Source organism: Dipodomys ordii, unplaced genomic scaffold, assembly GCF_000151885.1.
Source record: "Dipodomys ordii isolate 6190 unplaced genomic scaffold, Dord_2.0 Scaffold112, whole genome shotgun sequence".
NCBI classification, from domain to species: Eukaryota; Metazoa; Chordata; class Mammalia; order Rodentia; family Heteromyidae; genus Dipodomys; species Dipodomys ordii.
In genome coordinates, this window is record NW_012267328.1 from 5,427,615 (window position 1) to 5,444,261 (window position 16,647).

General features: G+C 43.8%; 1 protein-coding gene across 2 annotated transcripts; it reads right to left on the reverse strand.

Moving 5' to 3' along the window:
- Positions 1-330: 330 nt before the first annotated feature.
- Positions 331-16,024, reverse strand: Gabra6 (gamma-aminobutyric acid (GABA) A receptor, alpha 6). Of its 2 annotated transcripts, none has more exons than XM_013028641.1 (9): positions 15,987-16,024; positions 15,768-15,886; positions 15,085-15,152; positions 13,037-13,227; positions 12,870-12,952; positions 12,494-12,637; positions 12,032-12,184; positions 10,268-10,527; positions 331-606 (listed from the first exon to the last, which is right to left on the reverse strand). In XM_013028641.1, the coding sequence occupies exons 1-9, from the start codon at positions 16,022-16,024 to the stop codon at positions 331-333; spliced, it is 1,332 nt and encodes a 443-aa protein (XP_012884095.1). The 2 variants fall into 2 exon arrangements, with proteins under 2 accessions (XP_012884095.1, XP_012884094.1); XM_013028640.1 differs by having other exon boundaries at positions 13,037-13,257.
- Positions 16,025-16,647: the final 623 nt, after the last annotated feature.

Below are 16,647 nucleotides of genomic sequence, written 5' to 3' on the forward strand. Positions count from 1 at the left end.
TGCCTTGTGGTAAATACCAGTCACAGTGACAATTAAAAATATTGAACAATAAAGGACAGAGGTTGGCACATCCATCCCACATCCACCTCATCCTCATAAAAAACATGTTCTGTACTATGCACAAAACTCCCGTCTCTTGCACACCTTCCACTTTAACTTTGAGGAATAACATGATTGCTTTTGGGGGTACTTACTCAAAGCTATGGGTTGCAGATTTTCAATTTTGATTTCATGTCCGGGAAGCATTTACACAAGCCTCGATAATACTTTTTTTTTTTTTTTTGGTTAGTGCAGAAAATGAAAACATACATAGGTTGTCCTGGCTGCAAGCTATTCCACACGGCTGTCCACTTCCATTGTGTCTTTGGAAAGATAAACCACCCAGTATACAAGGTTGAAGCCCGCAAATGCGACCGGGAAGAGAATTCGAGAATACTGGTCAATTTTACTGCTGCCCCCCAAAGCTGGGGAGGGAGTGGAGGGTGTGACGGGGGGAGACTGTAAGACAGGCCCTTCGGCGAGGCCTTTGCCCGCCTCAGCAGACGGGACTATCGGCAGCGTGAGAGACGTGATTCTTTTCTTCAGATGGTACTTGGAATTGGACCTCTGGAAGAGAAAACAGGTGTTCAATGTCAGCTGAAAGGTACATATCACTACTGAATCATTATTGGCACCATTGGTATTCATGATGCAAGTTAAAACACCCATTCATTTTTTTGTTGTTGTTAGTCAAGAGGCTTGAACTTGGGGCCTAGGTCTCTTCCTGAGCTTTTTCGCTAGCGCTCTACCGCTTTGAAGCATAGCACCACTTCCCAGAAATTCATCATCATATTTCAGGTTGTTACTAAGTCTGTGTTCTGCTCCCTGAGCAACACCACTCACCAGGTAAGGAGTTTATTCAGGCCAAGAGTTAAGAGGACCCCTCGTGTTACCTACTGTTGTTGAATTTGGTTTTGGTTTCACAGTGCTCGGCATCAAACCCAGGGCCTTACACTTGCCAGGAAAGCATTCTACCCCTGAGCCACAAGTCCCAAGTCCCAGTTCTTTTAAAACAGTTGCGTTTCCATCTAGCATCCTAAATGTAACACATCCATTTGGATGATGGAATAAATAGCTCAGAAACTATGGTGAGCATTTGACCACTAGGAGAAAATGGAGCCAGGTTGCAAAGTTCCACAGATGCGTCTTGGACAGCTATTGTGGACATATTGTATGTGTGTGTGTGCATGCGTGTGTGTGTTCATGCATGCATGTGTGTGTGTGTGCACGTGTGTGTGTGTGTGTGCCTGTGTGTGGAGATGCGGTTTTTAACTGAACACACAATGCTAACTACTCAATATAAGAAAACCACCAAGGCCGGGCACTGGTGGCTCACGCCTGTAATCCCGGCTACTCAGGAGGCTGAGATCTGAGGATCACAGTTCAAAGCCAGCCCTGGCAGGAAAGTGTGAGAGACTCCCATCTCCAATCAACCACTCATAAAACCAGAAGTGGTGCTGTGGCTCAAGTGGTAGAGTGCTTGCCTTGAGCTGAAGAGCTGAGGGACAGCGCCCAGGCCCAGAGTTCAAGCCCCATGACCGACAAAAACCCAAAACAACAAGAACAAAAAAAAAACCCTACCACTCAGCTCACCAACATTGTTCTAGAAGCATTCCCAGCATACACCTCATATCACACACTTAGGAATTTGAATCAGCTGCAATTTAAGAAGAATAAACAAATGAATACAAAAGTCCAGTGAATGATTAAGTGGGATTGTTTTCCTACCTTAATATCTATCTATCTATCTATTTATCTATCTATCATCTATCTATCTATCTGTCCATCTGCCTGCCCCTTTAGCTTGGAGTCAACCTTCAGCTAGAACCTTCTGCTTTCCATTCAGAATTTCTGCAGTGGTCTTCTTCCTTTGCAATCTACCCCAAATGACTCGCCTACTTATGAGCACAGTTGTGTGTTGTTTTCTATCATTAAGTTCTCCTTCGGTAGTAAGGCAGTCCAGTGTGAAAGCGGCGTTTAACACGTGAGCAGACTGGGGAGTGAGTGGCGTCCAGGGAAGGCCAGTGCCGTATTCATGGCCACAGGGCCCTGGAAAGACCCCAGGCTGATTCCACGGCTGTTTCCTCCCCACATCTTTTTCTCTCTCAGGTATTCAGGTCTACGTCAGAGATTCTGGTGCGGCCTGATTCTGATTCAGGTTCGGTTCCGACCTCGGCTCATCCCGTGCTGTGGGAGTTGGGAGGCTGTCCTCTGATTCCTGCTATTTCTCCTCTAGCCTCCAGCAATCTCTCCTCCAGCCAGCTTGTCTTGCTGGGTCCCTACCTTCACACTCTCGCTGTACAGAGCCTGATCTTGTAAAATGGCCTTCTTTCCTCCCTGGCAGCAAAATCACTGCTTTGCAGCTTGGCGGGGTTTGTGGCTCACGTGGCAGGCTCCTGTGGCTTAAGCCAGCAACCCTGCGGCCCCAGGGTGAAGCAGCCTCCTCCCCTGTGTGGACGGAGCCATGGGGGCCCTGTCACCTGCCCGTGTGGTGACATTTGGGCCGCAGCAAGCACCACCCCAGCAAGCTCTTTTTGCTCCCTCTTCCTTCCTAGACTTTATTGTTTGCTTGGCCATAAATATCTCTGCATTTCTAAATTACAGTAGTCTATCACAGAGGTTTGAGGCCCAGTGTGCTTTTTAGAGATCAAGGGGAAAATCGGTTTCTTTACCCAAAGCCAAATGAATCTGCGTATCCAAGCTTGACTTCATGGCCTGTAATGAATTTCAAGCAGGGAATATCTCTTCTCTCAGCTGGTCCTATGGTAGACACTCTTGGTCAGAATTAAATAAACTAAAACTCTCGGACAGGACAAGACTTTAAAATAATATAAGGCCTTCTACTCCAGATCTATTGATTCTGGATAGGAAATAAGTGACATTATTATCTATTTAAAAAAAATATGCAGCATCCGAGAACTAAATCCCTAGCGTCAACAGACTGTATGTGATTGGGATCACAGGGACAGTATTTTGGTCTCAATTCATGCTGCCTGTTGGACAGGATAAACTTGGCATTTGTTTCCAAGAGTTTTCTATCTCGTTTCTCAGACCCTAATTTGGTTTTTCATCTAGTAAAATATTCTCTACCTGGGTAAGTGAGATGTCTCACTGTTTCATCTTCTATGAGCTAAAAGCCAACATCTCCCTATGTATACCGAGCCCAGAAGTACTGTCCCCTTGTAAAATTCCTAACAACCACCACAGAGTGCAAAGAACACAGCTCTTGCAGGTAGATGACCTTCCCGGGCTCATCTTGACCTTTAATGGCTATCTGAAGCCTGTTCTCTTTCTTTCTTTAAGCCAAAGAAGGGCAGATGATGCCTAGTTTGTAGAGAGTAAAATGTGACTGTAAAACATAATGTGCTGCAGACATGGGAGGCGTTGTTTGTCCTTCCCCTCTCCAGCAGCGTGGGCTGGAGGAGCTATGCCGGAATCTCTTGGCATCATGACATCGTCACAAATTACTTAATGAGCATCGTCCAAAACAACCCCGATCCAGAGGTCAGGGGCCCCCCAAAGAACCCAACACTACGACAACTTCACACGAAATGCTGCTAGCCTGGAATGAAAGGCCCCTGTGAGTCGATGGCACCGTCCCTGATACGCTGACCCCCGCAGTCCCCGTGGACATGGCTGAGTAGTTCCCAGAACACGAATCAGAAACCCCCAGTTCACAGCTGCGAATCTACGGCTTATCATGGGATGCAGCTTAGGCAGAGATATCCAAGATATGATTGTCCTCTAAGCTCCAACTTCTTTTCTTTAAAGTTACAAATTGCTACGTTTTTCATAACGTTTCTCCTGTTTCTCTTTCAAGTATTCAAACAAAATATCTGGTGTATGCGTGCATACTACAGACATATCTCCTTTTGCTCAGAAGACATTAGAACTTACTTTGCTATAGAACTATTCTTTTTATTTTATTTTTAAATTATTGTGTGTGTGTGTGTGTGTGTGTGTGTGTGTGTGTGTGTGTCCGGTCGTGGGGCCTGAACTCTGGGCCTGGGCGCTGTCCCTCAGCTCTTCAACTCAAGGCTAGCGCTCTACCACTTGAGCCACAGCACCACTTCTGGCTTTTTTTTTCTTTTTGCTTATGTGGTACTGAGGAATCAAACCCAGGGCCTCAGGCATGCAAGGCAAGCGCTCTACCACTGAGCCACCTTCCCAGCCCCGTCAGAACTATTCTTTATCTTTACATGCGTGTGCTGCCTTTATACTCCATTCTGCCTCCTTGGCAGTATTACTCATGTAGCGGTGACCACCTTCTCCCATCTACGTGTTAGCCTCCCTTTCCCAACATGAAATCTCCTGAATGACAGGAGACATTGTTTCCTTGCAGAAGTGATTCAGGATGTCTAGTCAATACACAGAACATACTATAGTCTTTTAAGTTGTATACTTCATCATCAACAAATGCATATAAGCCTAAACCTTTCTAGACATTGATGGGAGGAGAGTTTTCAAAGATGGGTGTATATAAACTTTTATTACATTATATTTTAATGGGTTGTTGGATTCTGCTTTGTATTGCAAATGCCATTTCTAAATACTGTTGACATGCATAAGTTGCATGCATAATTCTACTTACTCCTCGAACATATCCTTAATATCATTATAGTCATTTCAGAAGTAATAAATGGAAGCCCAAGGAGGCTCTGTTGAGAGAAGGTTGAAAGGCAGCATTCTTAGCCACTTGTACGCTGTTCACTGCACGAGATTTCAGCATGCTTCTGAAACTCACAAGTACACCAATTTGTTTTTCACTATGGCAGGCTGTTGTATGAGATGTTGGGGTGTTGAGCAAGCTTCCTGACTGCTTCCCACAAGATAGCAGTAGTGTTCCTCAACACAAGTTCCAACCCCCAGACACACCCTCAGACCCGTCAGAGAGAAAAAGACCCTTGCAGTGAAAATCACTGGTTCAAGGTCACCATTGTGTTGCTGTCCAGCAGTGGTCGTGGGGATTTCTAGCGGGCTGCAAAGGGCATAGGTTAGAGGAAACACAAGCGTCCCGGTCTCTTTGCCTGCTAGATAATCCTCGAGTGGACCCTTGGGAATTGACAGCCCGCAGATTCTGGGCAGATTCTGGGCATCTGTTTAGGAGAAACACAGTAACTATCTGACATGAGGAGAAAGCCAGTTTGGCAAGCCGGTCAAGCTACAGGTTTGCATCAGCTCGCCTGCTCTCTCGGAAGCCCCGCCGCTCGGGTTGATGGTAAAATAGGCTTTTGTCAGAGTCCAGACGAGGGCTCAGCTTGGGGCTGTCATGGTTTTGAGTAGAACACCCGTGGTTTTGAATTTTTCCAGGGCTTCCCTGCTGCTGAGAGCCATCCTGCTTTAGGTATTTTTGGAGCACCTCTTTGTTTTAAGTGAAGTCTGCGGCAAAGGTACTTAGAGTCGAAGTGCACAATGCGACAGCTAATTGTTTGAGACAGGGCTAAGGCGTTTGGAGAAACGTTCGGGACAATTTTGAGCATAGTGTTTTTTTTTAAACGAGGGAGCAATGTGTAACCTCTAGATAGAGAAGATACTCCTACCAAGGCTGCAAAGTGACCAGAATAGGAGAAGAGCTTTTGATGTATTTCAAAAACATATTATTAATCTTTATGGGGAAGATGAACTCGGTTGGATTTGTTTGGCATTTACATCATAGCGGATAGAACTGGGAACGTAGATGACCCCAGAATTTCTACAAGGATGCAGCTTATTGGCATGAAGCTGTGGATTTAGGGGAAAGCAGAATGGAATTGGATATAAGACATGGAGAAAAACAAATTGTCCACACCCCTCCTCTCCTTCATCTCGGTCTGCCCTTCAGCCATACACTGGCACCACTATGGAGAAGGGGGCACATTATCTTCATTCTAGGCAGTCTGACGGCCTAAATTTAGCCTTTAATTGGGAATTAATGACAAGATTCAGAAGAAATCATGGCAGAATTTGCAACAGAGGAGACAAACTTTTCAGCATTTCTACCCTTCGCATCTCTCTAGGTAAATGAGTGTAGCCTGGTAGCAGCCCAGCCTGCCTTGAAGAGAAGAGGAGAGGAGAGGATGGCCGTAGGTTGTATTTCCCTTTCTATGGCCAAGTCTTTATCAGATACCTTTGTACTTCGGGCACAAGGTCATGCTCCTCGGTCTCAGTTGTGACATGGCTCTTCCAGGGATGGGAAGACCCAAACGGAGGAGACACTCTTACCCGCCTCTTCCTTGTATTTCTAGCTACCCCCTTGATCACAATGTATTCTAAGCTCCTCAGTCTGTCTGTCTTGCTGCTAGACAGGCAGTTCCATAAGATGAGGCCCTAGGAGGCCCCTCAGCATTCTGCAAAGGTCCCGACACCCAAGTACACTTAATTTACATACAGGTGCCAGGAATGAGGGCATGTGTATACATAGGCACACAAGCAGTAAGAGTCTAATGAAAATGAAAAGATAACATCCATATAGAGTTCTACGCATGGCTGACAATATTATGATCCATTTCATGTGTCATATTTCTTATGGAGAGGGCATGTCACGTAAAGAATAACAAGAGTGACGGAGGGTGGGAGGGAAGAGCATATTCACACTCAGGAACATGGGAATAAGGCCTTAGACCTTTAAAATAACACGCAAACTAGCAAAGGATGCAAAATAGATCCAGGGTCAAACTTGGTCTTACATACCTAACAAGCACAGTAGGTTTTAACTTATTAAGAGAGGAATGACTCTATAACGTTAAAATAGCATACCAGATTAAAAAAAAAACAGTAAGGAAACATATCATATAAACTGTAGAGAAAGTATCTACTTAAAACCTAAATCAAAAATTACCTCTCCAACCAGGCATGGCAGCTCACACCTGTAATCCTAGGTATTCAGGAGGCTGAGATCTGAGGATCACAGTTCATATCCAGCCCAGACAGGAAGTCCCACAAGACTCTTATCTTGAGAAAACCGGAAGTGGAGCTGAGGCTCAAACTGGTAGGGTGCTAGCTTTGAGCAAAAGAGCTCAGGGACAGCACCCAAGTCTTGAGTTCAAGCCCCATAACTGAAAAAAAATTACATTTCCAATTCCAAATGCCTTGCATACAAAGAGATGATTCATCTAGTGAACTCTCCTGAGAATTTGGCTTTAATGTGTCTTTCTAGGTTTGAGTTGTAGATTTTTTAAGTGCCCGATTTTCTTTGACACTGTTATAGTAAGTTTCAAGGTCAAAAAAATGATAAAACATGTAATAATACATTTACCTACATCTATTTTAAGCAGTTTTCTCTGAAGGACACTTAGCATATTAAAACATAAAACAGAATCATGTGAAATAACCAACCACTTAATCTAGTTCAACTTTACCATATTTGCCAGAGTCCGTCTTACTTAAATAATGTTGTTTTGATTACCACTGAATAGGCATTTTTAAATACCATGATATTTTCGAGAAAAAATATGACCTTGCAATCATAGCACACCCTTGGGTAATATAAATGTCAGATGTGTAATTTATGTTTGTTCCTGTGCAGTATTTAAGGCAACTCGCCAAGTTGTGACAGGAACAAATAAAATGTAATCGCCTGCACTTGTTTTTGAGATCTTCGGGGTTTGAATTTTTGATCTGGTTATTTGGGTTTATAATTTTTGTACTTTGGCCTTTTAGGAACAACCTTCTCCTTTTTTAAGATTTTTTAAGTGGACTTATTTTCAGAAATACAATTTTTCCTAAGAAAAAGAAGCAACTTGCAAGAGAGAGTGCTTTGCGGTGGTTTAAATGCAAGTTTTCCTCCAGCTTCTCATAGTATCTGCTCATTATGTATTACTATTTTAGGATTGTATGAGATAGTTTATAGAGAGACCCGAGAACTTAAATTGCAACTTATTAATAAATTATACCTTTAAATAGTGGCTTACAGAATGGGCATGTTATCTCTAAAGATTAGAAATTTGATTCTTCTTCATATTATGTATTTCAAAAAAGATGAAGAATTTGAGTTTTTCTTATTTCAGTATCAGACCAATGAGCCCATTCAGAATCTATTTTTAAACTTATTTCTAAAGAATTTCTCTTTGAATATTTTCTGTTTTTCAAACATGCACATTAAATTCTAATACTTTATAAATATACGTCTAGAGAGTATATGTATGGCCTTTGTTCAACATGTAGACTATATACTCTACAGGCATGCAGATAGCTTACAGGAGAGTTACTTAAGCATAAAACAATTCTATTGGGCTGGGAAGGTGGCTCAGTGGTAGAGCGCTTGCCTTGCACTTGCATGCCTGAGGCCCTGGGTTCGATTTCTCAGCACCACATAAGCAAAATGAAAAAAGCTGGAAGTGGCGCTGTGGCTCAAGTGGTAGAGTGCTAGCCTTGAGCTGAAGAGCTGAGGGACAGCGCCCAGGCCCAGAGTTCAGGCCCCACGACTGGACCAAAAACAATTCTATTAAATATTTGGAATTCATTTTTCCTGCAGTGATAGCCAAACTTGCATTTACTGTGCTGTGCTGTAGCACATTTTTTTTTTCAGACAACTTACATTTTTGTGATCTTTCCAACCACCTATATATACAAGGAGAGTCAAAGTTTACCGAATATTGAGAATGACCTTGCCTACATTCTCAAAGGATTTCATGCAGTGGTGTACAATACAAATGTTATATCCAGTGATGTGCAATCTGCGGTATTTGAGTTGTTGAGAAATCATTGGGGAAGGGAGGCCCTAGGCTTTGGTAATACGAATATCAGAAAGTTTGCAATCCCTACTTTTTCTGCCAATGAGTAAATAACACCCCCCCCCACCCATGGGAGACTCTGCTTTTTTGCAATTAGATTGGATCACTGGATGTGTGGATGGCAAATCCTCCCTTTTCCCCTACATTCCTTTCTTCCTCCCTCCTTCCTTCCTTCCTTCTCCTTTCCTTTCCTAAACAAGCTTAATCCTAGAAAAAAGAAACCTTTACATGTTTTTACTTGATGTTGAAATGGCCTTCTTTGATTTCCCAGAGAAAAGATGGATTTTTAAATGAATTTTTTAGTTTATTACAGAGAAAATGATCATATAAACCTTTTAGCCAGTAAGGGCCTGACATTTAGGGATGTCAAATATTCATAGCTTTCCGGTTGTTTTTTTTAATCATAAAGTTAAAACCAGGGATTATGACGCTGCATGGGGTTTTGAAATTTGGAACTGTATACCACAATTCATCAATTATAGAAGATTTCCATTTTCCTCTTTGGGGGGAAATAGCTACTCTTTGGGGTTAGGATTAAAAAATATAAAACTCATACCTGTCAGTCAATTTTACAATTGATTTTGTCAAAGTGTGAAGCCCGTTAGAAATTACTCATACATGAAACTGAAATTTTGGAGTAGATTTATAGCAAACTTAAGTGCAACTTTGTTTCTTACTCAAAAATCTTTGGGTGTGGCCACAGTGAATTCAAGGTAAACGTTTCTCACTGGTAATACACTTACTGATGTACATTGCTTAGATGAGATTGGACCCAGGCAGGGTGGCATGGCTGGTAAAGCAATATATGCATCTTATGTACTAACGTAAATATGATCATATTTTAATGGAAATTAAATCATTATATTATGACTCAGCATTCAGAGAATCTATTATGATTTTTAAGTCTTTCTCTCATGAAACAAAGCAGCAAGCAGATTTCTCACAAAAATTGTCCATTCCTTGAGAGTCCCTGCTTCTTTCAGACACTGAAAGCCTCATTAGGACATTCTTAACACACACTCACACACACACTCACACACACTCTCACACACTCACACACATACACTCACACATATACACAAACACATATACACACACTCATACACACGTACACACATACACACACTCATACACACACACATACATACACATACTCACACACACACACTTTGTTCTCCTCCAGTTGTAGGAGTGAACTTGTTCAAAGGAAAACATCTAAAGACTTAGCAGAATTTCTAGTCTCCTCAGAGTTCCCGAAATGTGCCAGAACAAGTAAGAAAGATAAAAGAATACTGAAAGTTGAGAGCAAAGATAAATGCGAGATTGTTACTTGGCTTATTTCTGTGAAGTTGAGGCAAAATGGATCTGGCTTCTGGAGCCAGAGTTACGCAATTCACGGTCACCTAATATTACCTGGGACCATTTATGGGCTTGTAGTCGTTATTGTAATATTACTTGGGCCCAGTTATTCATTGGCTGGTAGTCAGTTGAGTAACGTTGGAAAAGAAAACACTTACCACAATAATCTCAGCTTCCATGGGCTCAGTGGCTGTTGACGTTGTGGCTGGGCCCAGGGCGGCCTCCTGAGCCTTCCTTTTGGCCTTCTGGGACTGCAGGTTGGTGAAGTAGTTGACCGCTGCAAACTCGATCAGAGCCGAAAAGACAAACGCAAAGCACACGGCGATGAACCAATCCATGGCCGTGGCGTAGGACACTTTGGGCAGAGAGTGCCGGGCACTGATGCTCAGCGTGGTCATGGTTAAAACAGTGGTGATTCCTAAAAGGAAAACGAATGGAAAATGCAGTGTTAGCCTCGGAGATCCAGTGACAGAATTAAATGAGCCCCTGTTGGTGGGGCAGGGGGGTGGGAGGTGGGTGGAGGGGGGGGGGATGGATTAAGAAATGTAAGACCATTGCAAGTCATTTTTTTGTTCTTTCATTGGACTAGGATTTCTCATCATTATTTTCAGAGGTATGCTAAATTTGACATGGCTCAAACTTAGCGCAGTGATTTATGTAATTGCTCTAAAGTGATTTTTTTTTGGAACTGGTTTAACTTTACTATTGAGAAATCTTAATGATGAATAATTTTCGTTGTTTCCTGCTGGAGAAAACATAACAAATTATCACTTAAGTAAGAACATCTTGAATTTCTGATCAACAATATTTGTTGTTGTAGTTCAGAAGTCTTTCTGGTAGAAGAGTTAACATAAAATTAGGTTTGTCAGTTAACAAAATTGAGGTTTTAATGGTAACTGTTTACTCATGCAAACACATCTCACCTCACTTCTGCCAGAATTTTATTTATTTCACTGTGACTTGGAAATTTACACAATTGGCTGATCAGTTATGCCGATGGGAAGAACCCATAATGTGAATATTCTCTAGTGATGTGCAGTTTTAATACGGTAAATTTAAAAAGCAGGATTTTGTGAGATTTTAGTTCAGCTCTGGCCTTTCCTATAGTCTACTAAACTTGTCATGAAGAAAATCCAGTAAACACAGCCCTTGGTGCTGACAGTATTTTCGGTGACAGCTCTTTTTCTTTTCTTTTTTCTTTATTTTTTGGTCGGTCCTGGGGCCTGAACTCAGGGCCTGGGCGCTGTCCCTGAGCTCTTTTGCTCAAGACTAGCGCTCTACCAGTTTGAGCCACAGCTCCACTTCCCGTTTCTTAGTGGTTCATAAGAGTCTCATAGGGACTTTTCTGCCAGGTCTGGCTTTGAACCACGACCCTCAGATCTCAGCCTCCTGAGTCACCAGGATGACAGGTATGAGCCACCAGCACCCAGCAACAGCTCTTTATCTTATTGTTTCATTTTGCTTGATTAATATGTGTAAGGATTTTATACCACATTGATGGAAGTGAGAAGTTTGGTTGAGCTACAGGCAACTAGTAACTACTTCTAGACCTGCAAAATGATATCATTTTGGTGGTTCATCCTAATGAGAGGAAATGTCGTGTATGTGAGTGGGTGCTATGTCTTAGTCTTCTGTTTACTCTTAGCTCTTACCTTTTGTTCTATAATGTTTTAATATAAACGTCAGAGAAAACCAACCAGAAGTCTTACTGAGATGAATATTTTTCTGGTTGATTATCACACAACTTACTAGTGAATCAACAACCACCAAAAAAAAAGAGGAGAGGGTTGTTTTCCATGATAGATACATCTGATGAGTCTGTGGACAAAAAAAAGTGCACGGGTGTGAGCCTTCACCCCAAAATCTACCAGCTCTGAACACTGGAGAATAAACGTGAACCGTGCCGGGAGCAGGAGACATACCAAAGACAGTCCTGGCGGGGACCGACTCCTTGTTGATCCAGAAGGACACCTGGGAGAGGATGACGGTCATGATGCACGGCGTGTAGATCTGTATCATGAAGTACCCCATTTTCCTCTGCAAGTGGAAGTGGACAGTCATGATCACATATTCACCTGTGGGAAGACACGCACATCAGGATTCTTGTGGTTGGCAGTCTGCGGGAAGAATGCAGGCGACTACACATCTTGCGCGGATGAGAGGGTAAAGGCATTTTGCAGTGGACGGGAAAGTGCCTTCATTTCTGCGGGGGTCTGCTTGTCTTATATTTACCGAACGATTCGTCCCAAGACTACACAGATCCCCAAATGCACCCACTTGCAAAATCAGCTACTCGTCCCTCCCCAAACACACGTTTTTCTGAGCCCAGGAGCTGCGGAGGGACATTTTGAAAACGTGGCCACTGGAACTGGGCAGGTTCTTACCTGTGTTGGACTTCATGGTCTCGCTGGACACTGTCTGTCCAATCAGATCGTACTGGAGGAGACTCGACGACTCCTCCGGGACTTCCACTGAGTACAGCGGTCCTTTTTTCCATGTATATATGATTTCACTTTTGGGATAAGCATCTGAATTTTTGAAACAAACATAGCCATGAATAAGACTAGTTTGTCTTCGCTGTCTCTGTCTCTGTCTCTTACTTAAAGCGAGGACACTCTTTTCCCGAAGTCACACTAATATTTTTCTTTTCTAGACTTCGGCTAAAACAAAATAACTGCATACTTTGAGTGATTTGACTCTCAGAAGACTTTGTGTGTGTGTGTGTGTGTGTGTGTGTGTGTGTGTGTGTTTGTAACTTACAACTCCCAAACTTGAGGGGACAAGCATGCCCATCCATAGGGAAGTTCACCAGCCTCATGGGGCAGTCAGCGTTGATGGTCAGCCTGGGGCATGGAAAAAGACAGCTGTCAGTGTGTTTGGTGGATGAACCGCTCGAACAGCGGAAAGGGCCTTGGAGAACGCCTCACCTCATGGTGTACAGAATGGTCCCGTTCTGCATTAACCTGAAGAGCTTGTTCGGGGTCGTCATGTTGTGAGCGATGGACTTCTTGCCATTCCTGAAGAAAGTGTCAGGGGTCCAGATCTTACTGACCATCAGGTTATTCAAGCTCAGAATCTCCGCGGGCCCTCCAAACCTCAGCCTCTCATCAGTCCAAGTCTGGCGGAAGAAAACATCCATCGTGTACTCCTAAAAGAAATGAGACATTCACACAGACACAGGCTGGGGAGATGGGTGGCTGGAATAGTCCATTCGTAGCTTCTACAGCCAGTCCTAAAACGAAGCAATAATGCATGTTTATGACATGCACCTACTTCTCAGGAAACCAACCAGTAATTTAATAGCAAGTAAATAATGACTTTTATAATCAATGTGTTGTAAAATACGATATATATGGATTCTATTCAGTGAGTGGTTTATAATCCATAAACAATGGTTTTGGCGAGTCAATCCATTGTTCAAACCAAGGGAATTTGTCATACTATAAAACATAGTGTTTTCTGTACATATGTAAGCTTCATTTTCCCATCTTAACTTTCTTCCGCTTTCTACTCTATGAACCTTTCTGTATCTGCCTCTCAAATTTACAAAAAATGAAAAAAGAGAGAAATGTGTATAGTTTAGGCCTGGTGCTGGTTCTCCTCCGATCAGCCCGCCATTCTGTGGGGCATCTCATTCACCTTGGATGGGGTCTCAGTACAGTTCAGCACAGCTCCAAGAATAGAGAGACTTTATTGATTAGCACATTAGGGTTGCATATCATAATTATTTCATATTGTGGTCAGAGGACATAAAAGCAAATACTGCCATGATCATTCTAAATAGGCATCATTCAAAAATGCATCGCAGTTAGGATTTGTAATTTATAGCTCTGATAAAATAGTGACTTTTAAAAAATTGCGATAAAGGCAATTACAAAAGCCAACATGAAATTACAGCTGATAGTCATATCAATACACTACAACACCAACTTTGTACATTCCTTACAGAACCATTAAGTAGTGGCTAGATTTGAAGGGATTTGTGATGTAATGCACAGTATTCTCATAGCATGGTGATCCATGCTTAGGACACTGCAAATATATTTTAAAAGAGTCACATGCATGAAATAAAATCCCAAGGACTTTATTAATGCAGAATACGGTCATAGGTATTTATACTTGGGTGAGTCAGTATTTGACTAAAAATATAATATTAAAGCAATCAGATTCTGAATTGTTCTGACTCACTTTCCTCTTCAAGTGTCAAGATAGTAATCTCTCAATAAAGCTCCTCTCTCTTCTCGCTGCTCCTTTCCTTCCTCCTTTGATTCCATCCTCCTTTCCTTTCTTTTTAACTCAAAACTTACACGTCTCCCGAATCTGTTTATCCTGAATTCCAATTCCCTACTAAAACCTACAGGCACACCTCCTTATGGGTAGCTGTGTGTATCTCTGCCCTCGCCTGAGTAGCTTAGCTCCTGGGGAATATGCTACCTGAGCGCTGTGCGGGAATATCATGACACACTTAGTTCTAGAACACTTGTTCAGGTTTTCATTGCCACTTGCTATAAATAGTCTCTTACGAATGCTGCAGCCATCTGTACCTGGAGCAGAGTCTCCAGACCCCCGCCGGGCGCTCTGCACTGGAAAAGGTGCACAGCGCCAGCCTTTCCACGCTGGCGACGGTCTGTCAGAAGAGACAGGCAGCTCTCGCTCTTCACAAGTATCCTTGACCGTCACCCCAGCTTTGCAGTGAAAATGGTCGTCACTGACCGGGGCTTTGCCGGGAAGGAGGAAGTCTTACGGGGCGTACTATGTGAATGGAAGAGAAGCTTCCATCTTAAGAAGTCCTCTCATGCTGAAGTGTCTGGCCGGGTCCTCAGTGAGAGGCGAAGGGCCCTCCTCTGAGGCCCAGGCCCGCCCAGTGGCAAGACTCTGACCGTGTCAGGAATCTGGAGCCAAGCAGGGCAGCAGCGCCCGGTACAATCAGCAGCGGGACGCAGATCTTGCTTCCCAAGCACAACACCCAACTCACCATCTCCACATCGGACACTGGCCCGAAGCTGGTCACGTAGATGTCCGTTTTGACTTCGGTGACAGCACCTGAAATGAGCTCACAGGGACAGGGCAGTTACCACCAGGGCTGCAAGGAAGCGACACCGGATGAACCCATGCAACCGAGTAACCAAAACTGCAGCCCACCCCCACGCAAGCCAGGGTCCCAGCCAGGAGCTGGTTCCTCCACCTTTGCCAACTTACTCCACTGCCTTCCGTTAAATTTATTCTAATCAGTACGAAGGAATGGAAGCTAACTGGTGTGATATTCGAATAAATCACATACATACATACGTGTGTAGGTATAGATGTGTGCACATACACATGTATATGTTTATACATATAAACACCTATGGAGACACATACACGTATGTGCATCAATGGAGTCCACAATCCAGATGCTGAAGAAAGTGTGTTATACGAGGATTCTTTCGGCCCCACCCCCACCCCATGAAGCATCCACACATGCACACCACAGCTAGTGCCTGGTGGGAAAGTTCAAGCAGCCATCTTAATACCACTGATGGAGAGCGGAGGAGAGACTGCAACACACAAGGTCTTCCTCTACATCTTCCCACCCTGCCAAACGACCTGCCTCGGCTGGGCTGGGATAAGAAGGAGGAAACCTCAGGTGCCTGGCGGAGCGAAGACGGAGCTGCTCACCCCCAAATCCTGGCCGCAGGCGATTGTCATAGCCCTCAAGCAAGTTGTCCAGGATGCGGCTGACATTTTCTGAATAGAAGTTTCCTCCCTCTTCCAGCTGAGCCTCGGCATCTTCTACCCTGAAAGGAGAGAGTCAGGGATGCTCACACAAGATAGATCACCTATCATACACGCTGCCCCTGCTAAAGGAAGGAAACATCACAGACACGTCTTACTCACCAGAGAACAATGGCCAGCCAGGGCAGAAGAGACACCATCTTACCGCTCACCTTCACCCTCTTCCTGCCTCTTCCTCTCCCTAGCCAGCTCTCCTTCGCCAGTCAACTAGACTGATCTTCCAAACCCCTCATATCTCTCTTGCTTAAGTCTTAGTCAGTAGTCCGACAGAGGAAGAGGCTCCCAGGAAAACTTGGGGGGGTTCTCCTTGTCTTCTTTTTACTTGTTTCTGTCTCCTCGCGTGGAAACAAGGGGGTTTGAGGTCCTAGACTACGTCCTGCAGACACACAGCCTCCTCCGTCTGCCTCAGTTGGGAAGTGAAGCGTCGGAAGGGACAGTGCATGGCCGGGCAGCAGTGACAATAATCGAGCACGGCATTAGGGGAGATGAGAAGGAAGGAGGGCACCGCCAGGGCTGGCACGGGTCCGCGGGGCCTGCAAGGGAATCTGGAAAGCGGTGGCATCTTGCTGGTTGAGATCATGTTCCAATGGGCTCAGCATTTATTATTTCTATGGTTCACAGATGGATTCCTACATGACTCTTTCTGCTTGGAAAGGCAAACACTAGGATTTCCCTGGATTCGCTTTCAGGCTTCCACCGGCTCCATTGGCTATAAATACACTCCCAATTAAAGAAACAGTCGATGGATATTTATTGAGCAGCA

Coding starts and splice junctions, on each gene's coding strand:
- Gabra6 (XM_013028640.1), bottom strand. CDS start 16,024: ATGGTGTCTCTTCTGCCCTGGCTGGCCATTGTTCTCTG. Junction 15,887..15,986: donor TGGCTGGCCATTGTTCTCTG/GTGAGTAAGACG, acceptor CTCTCCTTTCAG/GGTAGAAGATGCCGAGGCTC. Junction 15,153..15,767: donor CCTGCGGCCAGGATTTGGGG/GTGAGCAGCTCC, acceptor AGCTCATTTCAG/GTGCTGTCACCGAAGTCAAA.